At 37.8% G+C, this 27,380-nt stretch overlaps 1 protein-coding gene across 1 annotated transcript in view; it reads left to right on the top strand.

Moving 5' to 3' along the window:
- Positions 1-23,048, top strand: part of OCLN (occludin) — a 35,278-nt gene extending 12,230 nt beyond the window's left edge. Inside the window, exons 5-9 of the mRNA XM_087715672.1 lie at positions 3,296-3,426; positions 12,139-12,339; positions 14,768-14,939; positions 16,606-16,647; positions 20,743-23,048. Of these exons, the coding sequence (XP_087571798.1) occupies positions 3,296-3,426; positions 12,139-12,339; positions 14,768-14,939; positions 16,606-16,647; positions 20,743-20,844 (648 nt within the window). The 3' untranslated portion in view covers positions 20,845-23,048. The remainder of the gene's footprint in view (positions 1-3,295; positions 3,427-12,138; positions 12,340-14,767; positions 14,940-16,605; positions 16,648-20,742) is intronic.
- The last annotated feature ends 4,332 nt before the right edge of the window (positions 23,049-27,380 follow it).

Raw genomic sequence — 27,380 nt, 5'->3', positions numbered from 1 at the left:
GTATAAGTGGTGCTTAAAAGTTTTTGAACTCTTTTGAATTTTTAATATTTTTGCACAAGGATGACCTAAAATGTGATCTATTCTCCACATAAGTACTAAAATTAGTTAAAGAGATCCCAATTAAACAAACTTGTCAAAATCATTATACTTATTCACTGATTTTAGAGGGAAATGGTACAAAGCCACATAATTGTGTTTGGCAAAGCTCAGTACTGGTTTGCCCAACCATCCCTCCTTCCCTCCCCTGGGTCAGCAATAACTGCAACTAAATGTTTCTGACAACTTGATCAGCCTTGCACATCAGATTTAAGGCATTTTAGCCTTTACAGAACAAGTCCAACTCAGGGATGTTGATAGGCTTCCTGAAGAACTCAGGTCATTCTGCAACATTTTTATAGGTTTAAGGTCAGGACATTTCCTTGGCCATTCCAAAACATTAACTTTCTTCTGCTTGAACCATTTTTTGGGCCACACAACTTGTGGGTTTTGGGTTGTATGACACATTTTCTCTTGAGCTTCAGTTCATGGATAAATACCCTGACATTCTTCTATAGAATTTGCAGGTACAATGTTTTAACTCATTTGCTTAATTGGGTTCTCTTTATCTAGTTTTAAGATGAGTGAAGGGAATACATCGTTCTTAGGCCATATTTATGCAAAAATATTGAGCATTCAAAAGGATTCACAAAATTTTAAGCACCGCTGTGCCTTGAAGGAATATATGGATTGCTGTCTTTAGATAACAGATATTGCTTCAGCCACATTGTCTTCTTAGCATGCAGCTATAGCACATTATTTACCTGACCATATGTATTTCTGTGGTGTCTTGCAGTTAGCATTGCTAATCATTCTTGTTAACAAATTCTAATATTTTAGGCTGAACCTTCCTGAATATATAAATGTGTCATTCTCATGTTTGCCTGGAAATTCTTTTCAAGTATGACTTACTGATCTGTCAATCTATCCAGTCCCCATAAATACTGGAATTGAATCTGTTAAATGGATCCTTAAGTGAAAGGGAAATGTCCTTAAGTTCTGTTTTGAACAGTGAGTTAAAACAGGTGCAGAATTAGTCTTCTCTGTTTAATGCATTTCAACAGAATACATTTCCTGCTGACTCTCTTTTTGTTGAAAAATGTGGCAGCTCTTAAAACCTTTTTTTTCTCTTCAATTGGCTAATTGGTATATGTGTTAAGCTTTTAAACAAATAAGGCAAACACTACCTGTGATCCTGGAAAATGTATGCTACGTTAAAAAACCAGGCAACCATATTTTATCCAAGTACTTGTGTAATTTGCTTCTTGTTCAAAGCTTTGTATGAACTCAGAGCTTGGGTAACTAATGCACTGTGTAAATTAATCATGTGTAAGTACCTCATACTGATACACAATAGTTCCTATGATTGTGCAAAGGTAGGAAATCTGTTCTGTAGACATTAATGAATCATAGTGATGAGCCACTGTAAACAGTATGACCAATGGTGAGGACTGAGGGAGTTTTACTTCAGCAATATTTGAATGTGTCACTGAATCCCAATCTTTCTGTAATAATCCTTGCATGCAGCTGCTTACACTAAGAACAGAAGTTTTACTAGAAAGTTTTCTTCCTATCAGGTAAAAAAGGAGCAAAACCAGACATTTAGTCTCATTCTTTATCACATAACAGCATGTGAAGCAACAACATCTCAATTAAACCAGTGTAAACAATTATCATGCTAGGGTAAGAAAGCAGCAATCCAACAAAAGCTCAGTCCTCCAGGACACATATGCTAATTAAAAGCATTGTTTGATGTCACTTTAAAGCTATAGCAGCCTCAGAAAAAGTGATTTACAATCACTTGTTTTTTATTTGCACTTACAACTATTGTATCACCCTCATAGTCACATGATCACAATTTGGGCACTTCATAGCCAGCTTGTATGTACGATCAGTTCAGTGTCTAGTCAAATGATCATGATTTATGATCTTTATGACCAATTTCTGGCAAAAAAAATGCCCTTTGGGGAAGCTGGATTCACTTAATGACTGGCAAAAGAATTGTTGTAAAATTAAGTCTGACTCAAGTTATGAGTCCAACAATTTACAGCAGAAATTGTGGTCACAATTGTGATCAAAAGTCAAGAATTACTACATGCTTTTTTCTAACTGAAGCCCACATGAAAATTCCTAAGATGATATCAGTTAAGTGCTGCTTCTCCTAGAATAGGGTCTCTAACCCCTGGGCTGTGGCCCGCTACTGGGCTGTGTCGTGTTCAGATCTGGGCTGTACAAGTGGAAGGCAAGTGCCTGCAGTTTCACTTGCACGAGTGGCAGGTACTTGCGATCATGCGTGCCTGCCACTCATGCACAACTACTGCCCCCCCCCCTTGCTGGGCCACCAGTCGGAAAGTTTGGGGACTGTTCTCGTAGAACAGAGATGTCAAACTTTATTTCATTCAGGGTTGTTTTTGACTTCAGGGGGCCAGGGTGGGAATGGCCAGGAAGAATGTCACTCCTGTCAGTGGTGCCTGTGGGGCCCCGAATGTTCTGCCATCGAAAACAGGCTCCCGAGCTCCATTTTCACTGGCAGAGGGTTGCTGGAGGCCATGGCAGCCGAAAACTGAGCTTGGGGGCCTGTTTTTGCTGGTGGGCCAGTCCTTCACTGTTTCCAGGCAATCCTGCGGGTCGGATCCGACCCCAGGGTCTTGAGTTTGACACCCCTGTCCTAGAAGAAATTGTCGTGATGAAGGGAAAACCCATCCAATCCAGTTTGTCACATCATCTCATCAGATGAAAAGTAGAAGTAGACAAGGAGATTATAGAGATGGCAGTCCAGTGTTCTCCTGTGGCTAGTATTCAGAGCAGAGCTACTTCTGATTCTAGAAATAGTATATATAGTCATTATGACTGAAGCCATTGTTAATCTTATTCTCCACGAATGTTGAAACTCCATTGGTGGCCAATCCAATCTAGAGTCATAAAACTGGCTATATTAAACAAACAAACATTCTTTTTTGTTTATTTCTTCTGCTAAATTGCAGTGATTCCTGTTTATTCCTGTTGTGAAAACTTAGTGAAAAATTACTTTTGGAGCACAGTGGCCTATTACTGGAACCCCATATGTTTGTTAATGGTGTGCTTCTATTGCAGAAGCTAATACCATCTCTGCATTCCAATAAGTTATTTTTGTTTGTTTGTTTCCTGATAGTGTTATGTAATATTTAAACATACGAAATCTAACCAATTAAAACCTGAAGTATTAGATTAATAGTATCCCTTTCAATGTTAAACATTTATCTCACGTGTGTTCTTCCAGGTTAAGAATGTAAGTCCAACAGCTGTTTCCCCAGGGGCTGGGTATCCAGATCGAGTTACCAGTTCTATGGGATACTCTGTTTCTGATGCTCCTGCACATCAGATTCCCAAGGACAACTACATAGCTAGTCCGTGAGTAATCATTCACATTTTTCTGCTTGCTTGCTTGAATGAATGTAGTGTATTTGAAGGACAGGGCAAAAACATGGGTGCAAGCTATATGAGAATTATCTCCTTCCTAGAGCAATTTTATAGACCATGAATCCTCATTATATTGCTGTTGGTGAAACTTTTAAAATCAGTGTTTTTTCATTCTAGCTTTAAGTCCTTTCAGAGATTATTTTTCTGCTACTAATTGATTTACAATTTATCAAATTTACTTTTGCTTTTTTTTCTAATTTTGTAAAGCATCCTATTCTTCCTTTATAAGAGCAGCATATACAGGTAGTCTTCAAGTTACAATAGTTCATTTACTGACCGTTCGAAATTACAGTGGCACTGAAAAAAGTGACTAATGACTGTTTTTCACATTTACAACCGTTGCAGCATCCCCATGGTCACGTGATCAAAATTCAGATGCTTGGCAACTGTCTCGGATATATGACATTGTCCCAGGGTCATATGATCACCTTTTGTGACCTTTTGAAAGCCAGATTCACACATCAACCTTGTTACTAACTTAACAACTGTAGTGATCCACTTAACAACAGTGGTAGCATGGGTAGGTTGCTGCCGGCATTACTGCTGGTTTGGCACACAGATTTTTTGCTCCACATGTGTGCGCATTTGCACCTAAAAGGGTCTGTGCATGCGCAGAATGTTAGAAAGGGGAAAAAGTTAAATTTCTGTAATGAAGATTGTTGTGCGCATGCACAGAACCGAAAATCAAGATGGCGCCGCCACCAATAGAACCGGTTCAGGGGTGTGGCAGGCCGAGTTGCTACCTACTCAGCCGAACTGGTAGGAACTCACCTCTGAGCGGTAGGTCATAAAATGGGGCAAAACTCACTTAATACTTGTCTCATTTAATGACAGAAATTTTGGGCCCCGTGTGGTAGTAAATTAAGGACTACCTGTATTCCACTAAATATTAATATGCTTGCACATGATCAACCCAAAATCTTTAACAATCTTAATAACTGGTGCTAATAAATATACTTTATTTTTTGGAGTACAAGATACTCCAGAGTATAAGACGCACCTTAGTTTTGGGGGAGGAAAACAAGAAAAAAAAATCTGCCTCTACCTACCAGCATCCATCAGTATTCATCTGGCTAGTCTCCTTGCAACCAATAGAGAACAGCCAGGTCAGCTTCAGCACATTATTGCGTCTGATTCAACATGAGCAGCTAATACCCCCAATCCATGCTGCAGGGATTACCACAGACCATCACCACCTCCGTACCCTGTGTTTTTGGCCTCTGTGCCTTGCATTTTCAGCCTCCAAACGCTCTGCTTCAGACCCGTTCAAGGCTGCAGAGATTGACAGAGCACATCGCTACCAATCGCCACCTCCTCACATCGCATTTTGGGCCTCCACACGCCCCGTTTGTGGCCTTTGCGCATTTTCGGTGGTTCCAGGCAATGGGGAGCAGCTGCGGCGATGTGCTCTGGCAATCCCCGCAGCCTTGAATGGGTCTGAAGCGGAGCATTTGGAGGCTGAGAACACGAGGCACAGAGGCCAAAAATGTGAGGCATAGAGGCGCCGATGTTCTGTGATAATCCCTGCAGCTTGGAAAAGGTCTAAAATGCGATGCACAGAGGCCAAAAATGGCCAAAGGGTGGGGGCACGTGGATGGAGCTACATTTGGTGTAAGATGCACCAAATTTTCACCCTCTTTTAGGGGGAAAAAGTGCGACTTTTACTCTGAAAAATACTGTAAATGCGAGGTATTAATTGGCCCTAATTAATTCTAGAATGAGAGGCTTCTGAGGTTTGCCAGACTGTAGTTAGACTGGAAAGTCTAAAACCAACCCAAACAAGGCAAACAATTTTGTAATGTTTTCTAGGGAGAAAACATGGGCCTCTCCACATTCACCAGCAATCAAGCTTGCCCTGAAGACTCATCTTTTTTGTTTGTTTGTTTAAATCAAACACTTGTGCTTGATTTATTAACTGTAGTATTTAAAATTAAGTCCATAAATTGAGTTATACAGTACATGGTACTCTATAAGCATATTCAATACACTGAAAAGTTATAGGTTATGCAGACCTAATCATCAAGATTTTTTAAAAGTTCTAAAGAGGGGATGGGGGTACTGCAGTCTGTTCAAATGTAGTTTTGTATTAATGAAATGATTGTCTTATATGTATGTTCCAGTTCTAATCTTTATTTGTATAAGATAGCCATTGTTTGGATAAGAATAGTCAATTTGCCTTTTGATAACGTAGTATATAAATACACAATTACAGCGAACCCTGTGCTCTGTGAGTCTGCCAGGGCTAGGTAAGAAAGTAGAGCTGAGACAGACAGCCTTGCGATCTGGGATCACATAACCTCTTTTGGAAGTCTTGGGTGCAGCAGCTGGAACTTCCCAGAGTTTGTCACACAGTGGTAAATGATTAAATTTCATGTTTCCCCCCTGGCTTTAATTTTTGCTTAAGTTGCTTTTTGGAACCCCAGTCTTTCCATAAGTTATGCCGTCATGATATTGTCTTTGTTTCTTGTAGTATTTTCTACTACAACATCGTCTTTGTGTTGCAGTTTAGATGGAATAATATGATTAAAGGAAGCTATGATGAAAGTTACAATAACAAGAAGGCATGAAGCCAATATTTCTAGGCAATTAATCTACTTTGGCTTCCTGATTGGCAGTAATATTAAGTTTTCCTTCATTTGTCTATACTTAATGGAAAGATTATCTGTGAATTGAGAATGTCGTCTTGATTTGTTGTTTGCAACTATATGCCTGCCAGATTTGACTTGCTCTTTAATCCTTAACAAGATGTTCTATCTTACAGTATTTTTTTTCCTGTCCAGTTATATCTTCCCATCTCATCCCATCATTTCCACCCAATTTTGTCTCCTCCCTTTGCACTGCTTTCCTTCCAAATACAGCAACCTTTTCTTCTCCCCGCTCCACCCTGTTTTTATCTCCTTTATACTGCTTCTGCTGGAAAGAGGAGAGAAGGATGTCAGAGAGTGTGTGCTTGTGTATTTCTGCAGAGGAGGCTGATTTGTATGTGAGAGTGGCAGAGGTTCTTGGGTGCAGAGGCCAATTAGTTTTCTAAATGAGATCATTTGAATCACCAGTAGTTAATACAAGTTAACCCTTGAGTTAACAGCCTTGTTTAGTGGACTTTGGATACTATGAATAAAATCTGTAACTTTCTTTCAAATATGTAGAATCCTATTTGCCATTTTATGCATGCATTAAAACCTATTTCTTACTGTATACATATATAACTGCTTGAAATATTCCTGCTTAAAATGAATAAAATATGCATGTGTAAAATCGTATTCCCATGCATAAAACATTCACGTTTAAAGTATCATTTGGATTTAATGGTCATTCTTATCTTGGATACTATTTTCCCATGTTACTATCGTGTTTCTCCGAAAATATGACATGTCCTGAAAATAAGGCCATGCCACATTTTTTTGGGTGGACAAAAATGTAACCCCCTGGACAACCACCCCCCTCTGGCCAGGCAGAGTGCCGCTCACTGACCCAGCAGTATCCTGAAGACATCAAGCCGTGGGAATGAGATGGGGGGCAAAGGCTCGCATTGCTTGATGCCTTCGGGATACCGCTAGGTCGGTGAGCGGCACTGTGCCCAACTGGAGAGGGGGGTTGCTGGGCAGCTGCTCTCTTGTGAGCAGGCTCCCGAGGAGCCAGGCACAGCCTCAGGATCGAACGGCTGTGTTGCGCTGTCGCAGCAGCACTACACAGCAGTCATGAAGTGACCACGCTCATGAGCAGCCGCCCGGCAACCCTCTTTTCCAGCCGGGCACAGCACCATTCACTGACCTAGGGGTATCGCCAAGCCGCATGAGCTCCTTCGAAATGCCTCTAGGTCTGTGAATGCCACTCTGCATGGCTGGAGAGGGGGGTTGTGTTTCCCGCTGCATGACTCCAAGGCTCATGATGCTCTTGCCTAACTCTCCCTGCGGAGCCAGGGCGTCTCTGCTGCTGCCGCCGCATGGCTTTTTCTGCAGCTTTCAAAGTCTTCTGGCAGTTGCCACTTTGGGACTACGCTCTATGGTTGTGGGTTGGCTGCTGGCAGAGCGAACTCCCAGAGCAGCCGCCCGGCAACCCCAAAACAATAAGCCTTCCCCTGATAATAAGGCCCAAGCCATATTTTGTGGGTCAAAAGAAAATAAGACCCCGTCTTATTTTGGGGGAAACACGGTATGTTAAATCCAGGATTTAGTTTTAATTCAATTTATGCTCCTCCACCACCACTAGCTCTTCTTTTTGGGGGGATAGGCTTTTGATAAGTGTGTGCATGTGTTCATGCATGCAATATATAAATGCATGCATGTATATATGTTTAAACACACACATGCATTATGCAGATGCAAGTGTTTCACTTCATTTTATTTTACAGAAAAAGATTCCAGAATTGGTTTCAGTGGGACGTGGTGACCCTAAATTAGTAAAGGGGAGCAAAACAGATAATGCACAATATTTTTAATCTAAATAAATATTTCTTTCTGTTTACCTTTTCCATTAGATATGGAGGTGAATTTGTTGTCCTTTGGGATAAATATGATAATGTTAGAAAGATTCTTTCAGTTCATTTTCTCCCATGTTTTTAACAAAACAATATTTTTGCAAGAGCGCTATATGAGAAACATCAGTAATTTATATTATTGGAGGGACACAGGGCATTTCAAAGAGGTATATTGAGATATTTTCTTTTGTTTACAAGCCTGGTTTGCTTTTTATTACTTCCATTATTGGCTTCCTAGTAATGTATGCTATATTGCCAAGAGGTATCTATACGAGTTTCATTTCTGATAAAGAAGTATTTTGAGAGTACATGGAGTTATTTTGTAAACAGAAACCCCTGCTACTTGTCCTACCAGTTTTTAGAGTGCCCTTCAACACTTTAAAATTTTCAGATTTTCATATTGATCTTGAAGATTCCTGGTTTGTTGCACCATTTTCATCAGGGATATGCAATTTAGATATATGTTTGATATAGTTGTCAGGTCTTGTCATGTGCTACACTGTAGCTGGTATGGCTGGTGTGTCAAGGTTCCAAGTAAAATGTTCCGAGAAAGAAGTCCATCTTTCTTCAAAGTCTGTTTATTAGGAACATATCAAATTGGCACGGTCTTGGTGCAATTCCGACTCTAGCCAGACTTCGGAATTACATCCAGTAAAAATTAAAAGTTTGAAACTCCCCCTCCCCCCATAGTCACAATCTCCAATCAATTCTTAGTCCTTAGTCCATAGTCCGATGACTCCAAATTCCACCTTCCTCCAGCTGCAGGCACCTTCTCAGTTCCTACGAGAAGGAATGCCACCTAGCCATAACATTCCCTCTTTATCTCTGCAACCCTCCTTCCTACTGCTAGAATGTAGCGAACCTGAAGCACCTTTAATTCCTTTGCAGAAAACCTAAAAAAGCTAAGAAAAGAATAGACAAAGGCTACCACTAAAATATGACTACACATATGTCAGCTTCAAGGTCAACACAATGTCCATTTTGAGAAGGTTTTAAGAGATGAAATAAGTAACTGAAGAATTTAAAAAACTTAAAGCACCCAATTTGCTTTTTTCAAACCCACCTATTATAGATGCTCCAAATTTTTGATGCACGTGGGGGGGGGGCATGGTCACATTTTGTCTCCCTTGATCTACATGATACAGGGGAAGATTGAGATTTGCTTTTCAGATGGTAGGTTGTCCAAAACACTTGGACAGGGTTACTTGAATAGTAGAAAATAAACAATTCCTTAGCTTTTACAGTGTGAAGCTAGATAAAGAAGCATTATTGTTGTTTCTCTAGAGAAGAGAAAAAGACCAGAGTCTAACTAACCGGGGTTTACAATAAAACCATTTTTCAAATAAGCATTAAGTTGTACTTCAAAGGATTGTAACTTGGAGACCACACCTTGGTTCATGTCATTTATTAGCTAATAAATAACTCACAAAGAAAGACAACAAAGAAAAGAGAGAGAAGTAGTAATGGGGAGAGTATGCAATTATTTATTAGCTCCAGAAAGTGGTCATTGTGCGCCAGTTTTTTCAAACTTGACAACTTTATGATGGTGGGCTTAAACTTCCAGATTTCTGGGAGTTGAAGTTTATACTATACATCTTAAAGTCACCAAGTTTGACAACTGTAGGCTTTGCAGACTGGCCATTGTAAAATGGGCAACAATTGTATTTAGCCATTCAGATTCTGGAAGTGACTTCCCCAGTCATTAATGCCAAGTAATTATGTTTCAATTTTGTAGAGGCCTATAATAATCAGTTAGTTATAATAATCACCTAGTGTTGTTTCATTCTCTTTCAGTGTTCCAAAATATAAATATTTCCAATACAAATATAATTCATATTCACAATTCAATACATTGTTTTGCTTTTCTTTTTATTATCAGGTTATTACAGAGGAATAATTTAAACTATGTGCTAATGTATAATTACAATTCTAATTATTAGATATACAATTAATAATTTGTTTACTATTTGTGCCTTTGGAAAAGGATATCAACTTATACCCGTGATGGTGAACCTGTGGCACACGGAGTCATTTGTTAGGGCATGCGAGGCATTGCCCTGTCAGCTCCAGCACACATGCACATGCTGGCCAGCTGACTTTGGCCTTCTTTTGAGGACGTTTTTCACCCTTTGGAGTGTGAAAAACTGGCCCTACAGGCAATCCGGAAGTTCAAGAACAGACTTTCTGTTTGCTCACAGAGCCATTTTTTGCCCTCTGAAGGCTCCAGGGGGCAAAACATGGCTCTATGGCCAAACCAGAAGTCACCATTCTCGAACTTCCGGGTTCCCCGTAGGTCCGTTTTTTCATCCTCTAGAGGCTTCAGGGAAGCTCCCAGGGCCTCCAGGAGGTGGGGCTTTTTTCACCCTCTCCAGGTTTCTAGAAAGCCTCTGAAGCCTGGGGAGGGTGAAAAAAACACTCCAAAAGCGGGGGGCACACATAGCATTATGGGTGTGGCATGCCCACTCACGACCCCCCTGCGCTCCCCCCGCTTTTGGCACAGGAGTCAAAAAAAGGTTAGCCATCAGTGGCTTATAAAATAGAACATAAACAATACAGATAACAAGACTATTACAATACAATACAATACAATACAATACAATACAATACAATACAATACAATACAATACAATACAATACAATATAATAGCAGAGTTGGAAGGGACCTTGGAGGTCTACTACTCCAACCCCCTGCCTAGGCAGGAAACCCTATACGAGGGGTGGGTTTCTCGCCCCGTTCCAACCGGTTCGGTTGGAACGGGGCCTGCGGCGTTCTCGTGCATGCGCGCAGTGCACGCATGCATATTAGCATCTGTGCGATGCTCCAGCTGCTCCTGGAGGATCGCGCAGGCGCTGTATACGTCCTGCACATGTGTGGAAGCGCAGAACTCGTCAAAACCGGGTAAGAAACGCGGGCGGGCAGGTGGACCCTTCGGCGTTCCCGGAAGTTACTTACTTCCGGGTTCGCCGACCAACTGGTTCGCGGGGACCGCCGCAAACCGCCTGAAACCCACCCCTGCCCTATACCATTTCAGACAAATGGCTATCCAACATCTTCTTAAAGACTTCCAGTGTTGGGGCATTCACAACTTCTGGAGGCAAGCTGTTCCACTGATTAATTGTTCTAACTGTCAGGAAATTTCTCCTCAGTTCTAAGTTGCTTCTCTCCTTGATTAGTTTCCACCCATTACTTCTTGTTCTACCCTCAGGTGCCTTGGAGAATAGTTTGACTCCCTCTTCTTTGTGCCAATCCCTGAGATATTGAAACACTGCTATCATGTCTCCCCTAGTCCTTCTTTCTATTAAACTAGACATACTCAGTTCCTGCAACCGTTCTTCATGTTTTAGTCTCCAGTCCCCTAATCATCTTTGTTGCTCTTCTCTGCACTCTTTTCTAGAGTCTCCACATCTTTTCTACATTGTGGCGACCAAAACTGAATGCAGTATTCCAAGTGTGGCCTTACTGAGGCATTATAAAATGGTATTAACACTTCATGTGATTCTATCTCTCTGTTTATGCAGCCTAGAACTGTGTTGGCTTTTTTGGCAGTTGCTGCACACTGCTGGCTCATATTTAAATGGTTGTCCACTAGGATTCCAAGATTCCTTTCACAGTTACTACTATTGAGCAAGGTACCACCTATACTGTACCTGTGCATTTCGTTTTTGTTGCCTAAATGTAGAACCTTACTCTTTTCACCATTGAATTTCATTTTATTAGATAGTGCCCAATGTTCAAGTTTGTCAAGATCCTTCTGTATCTTAAGCCTGTCTTCTGGAGTGTTGGCTATTCCTGCCACCTTGGTGTCATCTGCAAATTTGATGAGTTCTCCATTTATTCCCTCATCCAAGTCATTGATGAAGATGTTGAAGAATACTGGACCTAAAACAGAGCCTTGGGGGTACTCCACTGCATACTTCCCTCTATGTAGATGCAGTTCCATTGAGGATTACACATTGAGTATGGTTGGTCAGCCAATTACAAATCCAAATGGTGTAATGCGTAATTCACATTACGCCATTTGCCATTGAAAAATTTCATGTCCATCTGTAAATCTATGTAACATAGTTATTTTATATCATTTCCCTCTGCATAATCCAATTAGCCTCCTCTATTGTTGATGTTTTGGGCATGAACCTGAGAACTAATTACCTTTACTTTTTAACAGGGTACCTGAAGTTGTGGTTCCCTTAACAAAAGACCTAAAACAGTCCCAGTATGTGAACCCCAGCAGGAACAATGGGTCCGCTAAGGAGTCCCAACAGAAAAAGAAAAGAGGAAGAACAAGAAGAGCCAACAATGATAATTATGATGCTGATTATACTACAGGTGGCGAATCTTGTGATGAACTGGATGAGAACTGGGACAGGTATTGGCTACTCCACCTATTTGGCTGTTGTTATTGCACTACTAGCCAGTGAAGTCTATAGGACACTAGAACATTTTAGTTCTAGCAATATCTATAACTGTATCAGTTGATGATGATGTTGATTTAAAGGTATATGCTGCCTGTTTCCCAGCAACTCTGGGAGATGTTTATATACTATGGAAAGAGGAAAGAATACAAATCGGGGCTCAGTCTCACATTAGGAATCATCAGCTAATATTTTGACAAAATTTGACTAATCCTGTCTATGATTGAAATGAAGCATATGCGTTTTATGAAAGCAGGTGCACAATAATTTAAGGTTTTGGAATTCAGTAGAAGTGAGATATGGTAAGTGTAGTTGCTGTATTAGTAATGTGTCAGAGTGCGCACAGTGTGACTATTTTGAGGCAACCCAGGAGCAAAATACAGTAAACAGAAGTTTGTGTTTCTAACAGTGATTTACATACAAGGAATATATACATACACTTTCTAGGCAAAGTCAGGCAATCAGTAATCAACTATAGCATGGAAGCATACACGGAGGGAGAGAGAGACACCCTCACAGGACTTCTCTTAGATATACAGCCTCAAAGTCGTATCAGCCCAAAAACCTTGTTGACTCATTCCCTGCCTTATATCATTGTAGCAGCTGGTCAGCACTTAAAGTATTTCCCTGACATAGTGTCATTTGATATCAACCTGTTCTGTTCCCCCTTCTCCGCTCGTTAACAGACGACAGGCAAACAAACTTAAAAGGAACTCTCTTTATCAGTTCTCGGCTCAGACTGGCTGCGAGCCCAAAAATAATCATAAATAAAATCTTTGCCTGAAGATAATGGAATGCAAAACAAATCTTTCTTACGGCAATGCACTTCTCCAAGTGTATCCTTGAATCAGGGTTACAGAAAACCAATCACTTCTCCAAGTGTATCCCAAATGAACCACGACCGATGATCAATGAATGCATGAATGAACGTTGACTCCTGCAACCAGGGCGTGGCACCATCTGTCCTTTTATCCCCAGAAGATGCCCCTAACGGGCCCCAGCTGCATAGTTAATCTTGCATCCCGAAAAGACTCACAGAAGACTGCTGCTGAGTCACAACATCAACCTATAACTATTTGTGTTTAAATGTAAAACAGTGAAGAGAAATGCAGCCAAATATTATATACTGAAGTGCATATAAGACCATCAACTTTACCTTGAGATGCTACTTGTATGTGTCAATATCTCATTATAACATTATGTTGAGGATTTTGATGATGATTCCCTCCCTTGATGTTTCAGTCTGCCCCTTGGCACTTTTTTTAAAATTAAACTTTAAAAATTCAACCACAGAATCTGCATTTTAAAAAAATCTATTATACTATGTCTTTATAATTATTATAGTTAAGTGATTTTTCTTTTTTACTATATATATTTTTTTAAATGATGTTTGACAGATTATGTCTGGAGTTTGTTTCTGGTTGAGTTTTATGAGAAATCAGTCTGGGTTAACTGGGAGTGTTTAGTTCATGAATATAGTAAATAAATAAAAGAAGTGGACCAAATTGTTTAAGCCAAAATATAATAACATCAGGGTTTTTTAAAGGAAAGCCATAACTGCTCTACATTTTAGAAATATATTAATATTTGTTCAGTTTTGCAGTAACCTGAAACAGTATGTTCATTCATACAATTTATCTAGTTCATTTTCTTTCCATACATTTAAAAAATATATTCCACACAAATGTTTCTATAAAAATAGAAACTTAAGGAAACCTTAACTATTTCATCAGCATTAACTAGCCCACATGTCAACATTTTTAAAAATAGGTTTGCTGGGTTGGCTTAAGAAAGAGTGCAATCTGAGTATAAAATGTTGCTTTATTTTGTAGAAAACATTTTCAACCACAAATGTCTATGCCAAGGTGAGAATTTCCTGTAGAAAATCAAATTAATCATTATATTTTGCTGTTTGGTCACTATGCTATGCTACTCATTGTGTATAGTACATTTAAAAAAGGATGCAAAAAATATAGTCTGTAAAGTACATTTGAAGAATTGGTGGAATCTGGGGCAAATTTGGAGTATTTTAAGAACAAATACAAATTTCTTCCTTTAAAACCCCAGATATTTTTTGTTTAGATAACATTTTGCATAATTTCAGTGTAGCTCTCCAGCTAATAGAAGCTTTGCCTCCATTATAATATGTGGAATTGCAAATGGTTATTATAAAACTCCATGTTTGTACTTGTGAGTACTAATAGAAAAGAGTATTCAATTAAGTGTGTTATACATATATTGAGCAAAGATGAAAGGTGAATTTAACTCCTATGTTATATACTTTTTTTTTGCAAACGTAAATTGGTTTATTTTGAGTATAATCTGACCAGTTATGGATCCACATCATTTTACAAAATCCATTTTAAATTACTTGTCATCTAGAGAGTATCCATCTATATCATCAGACCAGCAAAGACAAGCGTACAAGCGAGATTTTGATGCAGGATTACAAGAATACAAACAATTGCAAGCAGAACTCGATGAGATCAGTAAAGAACTCTCTCGTCTTGACAAAGACCTGGATGACTACATTGAAGGCAGTGAAGAATATAAGGTAGCCTCTCTATTTAAACTGATGTAAACAGATAATTTATGTATTTTCCAGTTTAAATTATATGAAAAAGATTGTTATGTTTGTAGTTCATGTTGGTCCTAAAGTTATCCAAAAAGTTAGCCGTAGAGTTAATCCTAGACTTAAAGATGTTGCAACTGCTTTTTATTCAGGTCATGCCCAGAAAATAGGCTGAAGTAATTTGCAATAATTACCCAAACCTTTTTCAGATGTCTCACTGAGTGAATCACCTTCAGACTCATTTAACATGACCAGGATTGCTTCACAGTTTCCTATTTTTGTTTTTTGAAATGTTCTAAAACATGAAGCAATATATACTTTTGCAAAATCAATAATAGAGTTAAAGACTATTAAATTATTTTGTTTTCCAAAGTTTTTCGGATACCGAGGAATTAAGATGAAAAAAATCATTTAGGGAATCATCAGAGAAAAAACACATTATCATTTATAATCACTATAATTTTGTTTCCTAGAAATTAGTCTTCTCATACTTTAAAAGGCTTACAAGCATTTTTCTGTTTACGAATTTCACAGAACAATGGAGTTTATCTAACCAGTAAGTCTGCCTGTGTTTGAAAGCCTTTCTTTTTTGAGCAGTGGAATGGGTAGCAATCTCTGAACAACCAGCAATTGCTGATTGAAGCTGATGGGAGTTGGAATCTGTCAGCATTTGATATAAACTGTGCTTCGCTGATTTAAATGGCATTTTAAGGAAACTTTTAAAACTTGTTCAGACAATAAGGTCCATTTGCTATGATGATTAAAAAAGTAAAAAGTATCCAGTAGTTTAGCTTTAAAGTGAGGAAGGTTTGTGTCTCAATAGTCATTGATTTTTCCTCCCTGACACATTAAAATCTTAACCTTCTTAAAGATCAACTTCATATTCTGAGGTTAGTCTGAGAATATTGAAGTCTCTTTTTACTATTTGTTTGGTTTAGACATCTTTCCATTCTATTTAACAATGGTTAAGAAAAATGCTTTGGGCTCCTTTTAAAAGTGTAGTTTTTCTCTGCTAATCATCTTTTTGGGTGTTCCTCCCCATACAAACAAATGAGACTAGAATTTCATTTGTAAGTCATTGCAGTTGTTAAGCGAAATTTCCACATGACTCCTTCAATCATTGACTGCAATTTCAGCACTCATAGTAGTGGTTGTTAAGCAATTGCATGGGTTGTTAAGTGGCCAAATGCTCCAAGTACAGTGTAAGCACACAGTATAGCAGTAGGCAGAAGCACTGGGTCAAGCTTGAGGTACTGGCCTAGGGCCTTCAGCAGTTTCAACCAGCTGAAAGTGATTTCTTCAGCAAGAAAGCTAGGCTTGCAAAAAAAGGCATGATTTCTTTAAAGAGTTCTGCATGTTTTAACGTATTTGTACATATTTCAAATATTTTAAATGTAAAGAGTTACCAGTAATTTGCCTTTAAATGTATTAGGTTTCAACTCGGTGGGTAAACTACCTGAAATTAGATAAAAGTGGTTTTTCTTTGGCTAATGACAAACAAACCCCTTATCCAATTTAAAGAAGTATTTTCTTATTAGTGATAAACAGGATTGTTTGATAAGCTGTTTGGGTAATGAAGAAAAAGAATTGGGAAGTCATGAATTACTACGATTGTCTAATTTGACACTGGGTCTTTCCCCTCCCATAGGCTGCAGCTGACGAATACAACAGATTGAAGGATATCAAATCAGTAAGTGATTTTAAGAACTAGGGTGGTAACTTTAAATGTTCATTGTTGAATCTTTTCAGGTCCCTCATTTACATTTCAAATTGTTTAGTTTATTTTCTTTTTTCCTTGCTTATTCTTCATCTCCAGGCTGCTATGTGAACTGCTCATCATAACTCTTGTTTAATAGCAGCTGCCCATTTCCCAAACATTTCGGATAGATAGGACCATTGAAATGTCTTTGAATATTGTAGCTCAGGTTGGTAGTTATGTTGTTGGTTTGAGCTCGGCAATTTGATTGCAAACTGTTATATATGCAAATGTTCCCTGTTACCAGCTCTCTGATTGGCTGGTCATTTGACAGTTGCTTTGGGCTCGAGTATAAATACCCTGACAGTTGCAGGGACGTTTGGAATCGCTTGTCATCTCGCAATAAACATCTTACTCTCTGATTCCATGGCTCCTGCGTCTTCCCCCTCACAACATATGTAACACTGGCGACGAAGGTGGGATATGCGATTCCCGCAGAGCCTGGAAAACAACAACGAAGAATAAGCCAGTCGCGGCCCCGCGAAAATCAGACACAAAAGCCACAACAGAGAACCAATGGCCAGCATGCACTCAGCAGCAGCAGTAGCCACCGTGAAGCCTTCCATCTACGCCAACTTGAAGGACGAGCCACGCCAACTCCAAGGACGAGCCATCTACGCCAACTTGAAGGACGAGCCACGCCAACTCCAAGGACGAGCCAAAGACCGCGAAGGCCAACCTCGGCTGGAACTGCCTGCTTGTCTGCAGCCGCTGCTGCCATCCGTCTCCTCACGGCTTTCTATCTGCATAATACAAACTGTCTGCAGCTGCTGCTGCCTGGAGCCTCTGCTGCTCCACCTGCATTACAAAGCTGCCTACCTCCCAAGGCCACCTGCATTACAAAGCTGCCTACCTCCCAAGGCCACCTGCATTACAAAGCTGCCTGCCTCCCAGCTCCACCTTCTGCAAGGTTTACACGCTGACTCCACTGCTGACCAACAACCGGGAGAAGCGAGGCCTGGCGCTGGACGGGAAGCTGAAGCACGAGGACACCAACCTGCCTCCAAAAAACCAAAGTTACCGACAGGCTTGGACTTTCTTTGCACACAAAGCAAATAACTGGGGGGGAAGGAGTGTTATATATGCAAATGTTAGAGGAGTGTTGAGTATGCAAACATCTTACTCTCTGATTCCATGGCTCCTGCGTCTTCCCCCTCACAACATATGTAACACAAACGTTTTGTCCCCATTCAAGGAGACATCTTTAGTGCGCTTTGAATTGTACTTGTCTGGGGGAACACTGGCCTTTAAATACCTTTCTGAGTCCCTGATCTGATTTTGGTTTGTGTTGGCTGGTTGTAGTTGCTGAGTTGCTGCTAACACCAGCACTAATTTACATCACGCAGATGGTACTTAAAACCAAGGACTGTGACTCAGCTACTACAACCAGTCAATAATACAACCCAAAATCAGACCAGGACTCAGAAAGTATTTAAAGGCCATTGCTCTCCCAGACAAGCACAATCCAAAGCACATTAAGATGTCTCCTTGAATGGAGATAAAATTTTTGCAACCAAATTGCCAGACTTGGAGTTCAAACCAATAACAGATAGGACCATCTTGTGGGAACAGTCTTTGGACCCACCAAAGAAGGCAGAGACCCCAGAGCCAATTCTCTGTCTACTAGAGATTTATGACATTAAATCTTAAATAAGTCAGTGAAGCAAGAAGTATATAGTAGTCAAATTTACAATAATCACAGTGATTGGAGATCTAAGAGTGCATAGACTGATCACAGCAAATCTTATATAGGGTTCAGAGAGAAGGCACCAAAACAGTTTGATCTTCTCATAGAAAGAGTTTGCAACTACCAGTAGTAGGAAATGTAGATGGGTTGCCTTAGGAATCCTGACTGTTAGGGGAAAGAATATTCTTTTTCCTAGGGCACTTTGCTTAACAATAATACAATTGTCATGCTAATTGCTCTGTGTTGTTATTTTAAGAATTGACCCTCAATCCATTTTAGATAGGGAAAGCTGGAAGGGCATTCACTATCTGCATCCTTAAGGGGACAGTAGTTGTAAAGACTATCAAAGCCTTTATAGCTCAGGGAGGACATGCCTAAGGTAGATTATTTAAATGTATAGAAAAAGCTGCCACAGTTAAAGCAATTGTGATAGAACTTGTATCACCAGAAACAGAAGACATGACATAAATTCAAAGGTTCAAGTGATGGAACTAATACAAGTGATGGTACTAATTCTAATAAAGGATAGAAATATAGGATCAATATGTATACCAACTTATAAAATTAAAAAGGGGCCAACTTTGCCTATGTATAATGCTAAACATAAAATTAGCTCCAGATTCAGTACAATAGTTAACAGTATAGTATTTCTTAAGTGACCAGCATATCAGCATAGCTTGGTCTTTTCAATTTCTGATATCAGAAATTTCAATATCTGATATCTATGTCCCTAATAAATGTTGAGATTTTTTAATGCCTGGCTTGGCTGACAAAACACAAATTAGTCACAAGAAAACCCAAGTTCATACAGATCTGTAATAGTAGTAAGCAGATTTTTGGTTTGTAAGATCTATCAGAGCCAGATTTCAGGGACATAAATTAGAATTAAAAGCTGAGAAATTATCAGAACTAGATGGCACTGCAAGTATTTTAAACACAAATTCAATTTTGTTAACCCCAAGTCTTTCTGATTTCAGTAATGTAATATGAGTCAATTTGTTGTTACTCTAAATCTAATAGAACCTGGCCTGGCTTCATCACACTGTTGATTTATAAATCCCAGAGAGCATATTTGGTCCATTGTGATGAAGTGCTATCCCATTAATAAAAGAGCACTGTGCTTTATTTAATATAGCTGCTCAATTTGATTTTTAAACTGCAATTCTGGATCTGTTTACTTAATTCCATAAAAACAAGCAGGAATTACTTATCAGGTTGTAATGTGTAAGACTGTAAAATTCTAAAAATTGCAATGACTCTTCTTGGAGGATGCAGATTACTCACACAAATTGTAATGACTCTTTTTAGATGATGCAAATTAACTCACACATTTTGTAAGAACAGAGCATAGTTAGAGATATTTTTTTGCTTTTTTAAGGCAGTAAATTATTTGGATTCAATTTGGAAAAAGTGTTTCACAATGTTCAAGAGCACAAATAAGACTTATTAAAATAACTGAAGTGGGATTGCCCAGGTCTAGAAATAGACCCAAATTGCTTCAATAATTCACAGCACATGCTGCTTTCAGGTTTCTCTGCATTCTGAAGCATCTAAGCCAAATGTAAAGACAAACAGTTTTAGTTTGTTCAGCACATTGTCATTTAAGTACCTTTTGTGCTATTATGGCTGTAGGAACTATAATTTCTTAATTTTGAAATATAGGACAATTTAATTTTATTACTATTCATTACTCTTGTGAAATAAATAGCCTTTTTCAAGTCAAACTTCATTCCTGGTGATTTCTTGGGTGCATAAATGTTATTTTCTTGACCTCAAAATAAGAGTGATTTTTCATTGTGTTCTTTGGGCTGTTTTATGATTTCCCAGAAGCTCTGCGATGTCCTGGTGGTTTTTTTCTTTTCCTCCATGTTTTATTTACTTTATTTGAATAACATATAAAAATTCCATTTCAATCAAATAGTGTGTTGTCTGGGTACAGTTGTTTTTAGGCAATCATAATCAAAATGTTTACAATTACATTCATCACAATAACATTGATACTATAATAATTATATTTTGTTTATTCATTTTATCACATTTCCTTTTTAACATTTATACTTTTTATGTTCCTGCATTTCTAACTTCTGTTTTTATTTTCTAACCATTGGTAAAACAAGTTCCATGTCAAAAAGTATTCAGTTTCTTCTTTGTCCTTACTTGTAAGTCCTGGTGGTTTCTTAAATCAGGTCCCACTTTGCTTCACTTTTTTACAATCAGCTACTGCCATCTGCTGTGATTATTTTTATGGATTAAAATAGGAGTATTAGTTACATTAGCATTGTATTCTTAACATTAACTTTTAATAAGTTTGACATTAATACTGCTTTGTACATTGTCCTTAGTCCGCAGATTATAAGAACCGAAAAGCACACTGCAAGATGCTGAAGAGTAAACTGTCCCACATCAAAAGGATGGTCAGTGATTATGACAGTCGGAAGTCATAACAAGAAGGAAACAAATCAGGTTGCATAAGAATGGCAATTTTCATTCAGCTGAAATACTTTTTTGTTGGACAATAGTGGGAGAGATCCTTTGTATACTTTTATATACTTCATAATATTTGTGCCATGTTTACCATGAAATAAGAATTCAGTATATGGGATCTTTTATACAATAGTTTCACTGAGTCAAGGAATTTTACCACCTATGTTTTCAGGATCAACAGTGGAAATCTTGAGCTATTGCTTTCCTTGTCTTTGCTAATTCATTCCATTTTTCTCAGTATATTGCAATCTTAATTTCTGAAAAAAATGCTAAATGTTTTTCATTACATCCTATATAAGCTATGTCCTTTATCCAAAACACCCGTCTTCCTCTTATTCTTATCCAATTTTATATATATAGGTTACTTGTAAATAAAAAAAAATAGCAGGCTTTACTTTTAAATGGTGCCTACATGGCCCCATTGTTGATCAGCCAGTATAATATATTTTATTGACTGTGAAACTGATGTAAATTTATTCTGTTAAAATCTCGACTTGTACTTTAAATATCATTTTATTACAGAATTATAATTTTAGTACTAGTGTTTTTGACTTGACTATCCAATTTGTAACTTTTATAAAAATGCCTGTATATTATATTTGACTATATACTATATACTATACTATATACAGATACAATTCTATACAAACTTAATGGGAAGTCCCAAATCAATGGAGTTTATTTCTGATATTGTATACACAATAACCAATCCTTTCAAATTGCCCAAAAAAATCTAGACTATTCTGTAAAGACATATGATACCATGACCAAATGACAAAACAGAAGTAAAAGCAAATGTATTCACATTATGAGTAGTCCTTGTGTAACAACCACTCATTCAACAACTGCTTGAAGTTACAGTGGTGCTGAACAAATGATACTTTTGACCAATCCTTGAAGTTTTGGCTGTTCCAACACCCCTATAGTCATGTGATTGCAATCTGAGTGGTTGCCAAATGGCTCACACACCTAAATGGTTGCAGTATCTTGCAGTCATGGGATCGCCATTTTAAACCTTCCCTGCCAGTTTCCCACAAGCAAGTCAATGGGAAAGCCAACAGAGAAGGTTACAAGTTTTCCTGGTAGGTTGCTTATGTCCTCCCCCACCCGGCAGAAACTACCTCTGGCCCTGCCATGTTCAAACCATATGCCCTCCCTATCTGCTTGCAAACTGTCTGGAACTTGCTTAATGACTCTTCATCCTCGCTTAACAACACCAATGGGGGAGCGTTGTAAGGAAGTGATGTGGTCACATGACATTGCGCTTTACAACTACAGTGGTTAGCAATAAGAATTCTGGTCTGAATCACCATTGTTAACCAATGACTACCTGTAACATATTTAATGTCGTAATGCAATAATAATATTGAAACATTAAATAATATTAAATAATATAAATTTTACCATAAAAACAAGTACCATAAATCAAGAGAACCTAACTTTTATACTAATTCTAATTTTCTGTTAGTTTATCTCTGTTAGTGGGCACTCATTTGAAAATTATCTCTGGTGATAATTGAACACTGGTGCTGATATCAAACCTTGCAGGTGATGGGAAAATTATAAGCACTGAATTGAAAAAAACAGATGCATTCATTTCGGATGTGTTCCAATGTTGTACCTCATGAATGGAACTAGGGAATTTGTTTTTTGGGGTGGGTCCCTGAAACTGCCTGATTTTAGGTTTCTGACAGTGGCTGCATCCTGAATTAGAGGTGGGGAGAGATGATGGGGAATAAAAGGAATGCATGCCATACAATTAGCAGAGGTATATGATGAGTCTAAACTATGGGATTGCAAACAAGTTTGATTGTAGAGCCATAGAGTTGGAAAGGACACCAGAAGTTATGGAGTCAGAAAGTCTGTTGAACTATGTTGCAGGGTCTGTTGAACCATGTTTTTAAAACTCAATTAAGACCAGTAGGATTCTGTCATGACTAATAAGTCCCACACTTCGAAATGTGACTGTTTGGATCCATCTACTGTACATTTATGTAAACACTGTAATAATTTTTGTTTTTAAAAAATCACTTTTTTTAAAATAATGGAAATTGTGTTTAAAATATGTACCTAGAATGCAATATCTACATATTGAAAGACTGGATTTCATTTTGCAATTTGTGATAGTGTCAATAAAATACAACTTTGTCAATGTATAAACAAATCAATTGTTTTGCTTCATATATGTGTAGGAACATTAGGTTTAGTTTCATTTCTGGACTATCTCGAGTTTCTTCATGAATGATCAAATTCGAGATTTAGAAAAACTCATCAATCCTTTTCTCTGTGAAAAATAACCAAGAGTGTGTTCAGAAGCATTATCTTGGGGAACAAATACCGTAAATTGTAGGAGATGATAAGGTTGAGCCCAAGGGAAGGGTCAGGCACATAATCACTTTGGGAGTTCTTTCATACCCACAAGAGATCTAAGTCCAGCCTTCCTTGAATGTTGTTGACTCTTATCTACTGCCAATTTGCCTTGACCATTAGTAGTTTAGATTTTTGTAGAGCGATACCATGAAGTAAACTTGTAATCATTTGGACAACCCGGGTTTCCGATTTCTTGCACCTACAGAAACATCCTTGAAATATTTACCTGCCAAATTGGAAATGCAATACTCAGACCAATTTGGTAGCACAGCTTGGGATTCTGTTATTGGTAACCCTAATAAGTATATTAGTCTACTCATTTGATAAGCAATAGGTATTGGAGTTGATCCCTGGGGATAAAATTGAATTAAAGAACTATTTAAATTTTTTTTAAAAAAGATAACTGCATTAGATGCCACTTGCCAATATGTTTAGATGTAATAAAGTAATGGACACATGTCATATATCAGGAATCCAGAAGTGTGCCTTCCTTGTAGCATCACCTATTCTCTGGATTGTTCCCCTTCAGGCTTCAGTTCAAGGTGGCTTCTATTTTGTTATTGTTTAAAATGGTCTAGAAGACCTGACACCCAGGCCTTTAGTGAGATAAAGAGATCCCTCACCATTTCCTCTGGTCACTTGCAATCTTTCCTTGATTTTATTGTAATTTCTGAGAGTTAATAAAATTTAATAGTTATCTACTGTACAAAGATGGTTTTTAAAATTGTATGTATATTGCACAAAGAGGGAAGAAAAAACTTCTAAGTATATACCTTGTATGCATTAAATGTAAGACAAGAGATTGTTTGTTTCAGATTCAGTCTGTTGATACAGTCAGCAATATAAATGAACTGAATATTGTTATTTCATTTTTTGTTAAGTTGTCTGCAACTTATATATAACTTGATAGCAGTCTACTATCTCTTTAAAACTAATGGGAACAGGTTATATAAGGAGAATAAAGCTCAGTAACCCGAGCTTAAATTTACACTAATCACATGAACCATAACCAATATTTTAGTATTTTGTATATCCAGTCCATTTCTATTAAGCATTTGAGTGCCAGCAATAAGATACTTAACCTTAATGCAAATCTAGTTAATTTTCAAAGATCTACCGTACTTCATGTCAAATAGTTTATTTCTGCTCTTGTGGAGTCTTGGGATCTACACATTTCCCCATGATGGAAATTGAATATAATGTATATTTGTGTATTTTCATTGGCTCAAATAATTGTCTTTAAGATTTCCTGAACAAATAAAGTAAATGAGAAATAAGTTAGAAGGCTAAACATTAGAATCACAAGCTATTCTGATTCACAAACACATCCAAACCTGTCACTTCAGGTGTTGCAAGAAATTATCTCCTGCTAGAAGAATGTTTTGTTAAAAGTATTAAGTTGGAAACTTATCTGATTAAGAGTAATGTTTGATGCTCCTGTTTTGAACTGAGATATGTAAATACCTGGATCTGCCCTATACTACAGGGAAGGAATTTCCAAAGCAGAAAAAAGGAACATAAACAGTTCACACCCAAATTACAATTTTAGTTAAGAAAAAAAGGCTGTGGGTGTGGAACCATGGATTGCAGTCAAATGTTTCATATGACATTTTCATTAACATTTTATAGATTCTATTAATTGCCTCAAAATAAATAGATGAACATATCTGTATTCTTTCTGAAGAATAATACAAGAACCATGGAATCTGAAGGGCAATCTCATTAAAATTATGAAACAACTTCAGGGGGTTGATCTTAAAATACATGTGTAATTGCATGTATTTGTTTCATATGGGAGTGTACTACTTACAATAACACATTGTAAAGTTTGTGAAGTATATGTAAGTTATAAGCTATTAATAGAACTAAACATATCTTAAGCTTTAAACATAAAATATATACTGGGCAATACTGTTCTTCAACTGAAGTATTACAGCTAATCCTCAATTTATAATCATTTAGCGATGTTCAAGGTTGCAAGGCACTAAAAAAAGAACTTGTGTCTGGTCCTCACACCTACAATTGTGGCAGCATTCCCATGGTCATCTGATTTAAAGTTTGGCAACTGGCATATATTTACAATGGTTGTAGCATCCTAGGGTCACATTTGATCATTTGCAACATTCCCAGCTGGTTTCCAGCATGCAAAGTCAATGGGGAAAGTCAGATTCACTTAACAACTGCAGTGATTCACTTAATAAAACTGACAAAAAGCACACAAAAATTGGGCATGAGTCACTTAACAGTTGCCATGGAAATTATGGTCCCAATTGTGATTGGGATTACAATCTACCAGTATTGAGAACTACCTGTATTGAATTTTTTTTAAATTAAATTGCGTCAGTTTTGTACTTGGAATACCACATTTTTTCTCCTCTTTATGCTACTTCAACTGACAAAACTTAGGTACCTTACAAATAAAACAGCATAACAAATAGATATCATAATATAAATTAACCTATCCATTCATGCATAAATTCTGACTCATAAAACCACAATAGTATACACATGCAAAGCACCTTGTTATCACTCTCCTAATCCCTGAATGTGCACTTTAATAGCAATGTTTTCAACAGCTTTGTGAATGCTAATAATGATGCAATTATTTCTAAAAATAACTGGCTTCATGGGAGTATGAACAGAGAATATTAATCTCAGAGTATCCTTTTGCCATAACTCATGGGAAGAGGCAGGATATAATCTTGCCTGCAAGTGCTTTCAGGAGGGGAGATGTTACCCAAAGCAAGCAATCTTGTTTTTTTAATAGTATGGTTTTATAAAAACTCTGAATAGTTGTTAAAAATGTGCAGGTTTGGTAGCAATATTTAGAGGGTATCCAGATATTCCTACTTGTTTGTAGTATAATGGTCACCATTCCAAAAGTGTAAAATCATAGTGGAAAAAGTCTTTTCTTGTCAGATTAATATCCCATGATGAGAGCACCTGATCATGTTGCTTGAAATCAATATTGCATTTCATAGGCAATTTGCTATACACTGAGCAACAGTTGTAGTTCCACTAGCATGCCTAGAGGAATTTTAGCACAGAAAATGGCAGGATTTTATACAGCTCCCTTAAAAAGTCTTCTACCCCTTTCCCTATGCAAAAAATAAATTAATTAAAACAGCATTACTTATGAAAGTTCAACTATAGTGTAGCTTATCTTTCCAAGCTGCAAGTTGCAGGTGCAAAGTTGAGCAAACTTAGGCTGAGAAAGTGTGATTTATTACAATTTTCCAGTGTTGATGGTACAGATAATAGTAAGAAGCAAATAGTGTCTTTTGAACCAAACCCTTCCTATGCATACCCACACAACTGTATGTAGGGGCATACATAAGTGCACCAGTGTGCCTAACATCCCTGTCCTACTGTCCCCATTTATTTGAACCCATTACCTGTGTTCTTATTCATGTTTATTCTTACTCCTGTTATCTTGTACAAGTGAATGAATGAATAAATGAATGAATGAATGAATGAATGAATGAATGAATGAATGAATGAATAAATAAATAAATAAATAAATAAATAAATCTGTCTTAAATTGACCCCTCTGTGTCAGGCCAATTCAATCCAACAATCAGTTGCATCTGCAGGAACCAGTGGTGCTCTTGATGTAAAATGTCCATATTTACACAGACAACATGTGGATATATTATATACTCTGATGATGCCTTTCCCCCCTAACTAATAGAAAGGATTCAAATTGAGCCCTTCCTCCTCTTTTGCTATAACTTGTACCTGTGTAGCAAGTTGGAGCGGGGATACACTGATATTCAATCACAATTGCACTGCAATCTATGATCTGCATCTTCTCCATTCTTCATTTTTATAGATTGCTCTGACTCAAGGTCTAATGATACCGTACGCCTAACTATTGCACATAAAAACGACACAGAGAACGATGTGGTGTTGATCCGGAAGGGACTAAAATCCAAAACTCAAGAATTGGGTTTTATCTTTGATATACTCAAAACAACTGTGTTCGATTCAGCAGAACGCTTCCCTTATCAAGAAAAAGATACCTTAGAGAGTCTCCTCCACAAGGGAGGAGCATAAGGGCATACATAAGCGCACTAGCGTGCTTACCGTCCCTGTCCTACTGTCTCCATTTATTCGTACTCATTTA

The sequence above is a fragment of the Thamnophis sirtalis genome, unplaced genomic scaffold (genome assembly GCF_051295495.1).
Source record: "Thamnophis sirtalis isolate CommonGarterSnake01/CBP01778 unplaced genomic scaffold, rThaSir2_p1.2 scaffold_5, whole genome shotgun sequence".
Lineage (NCBI taxonomy): Eukaryota > Metazoa > Chordata > Lepidosauria > Squamata > Natricidae > Thamnophis > Thamnophis sirtalis.
This window is presented reverse-complemented; position numbering and strand designations above follow the sequence as displayed.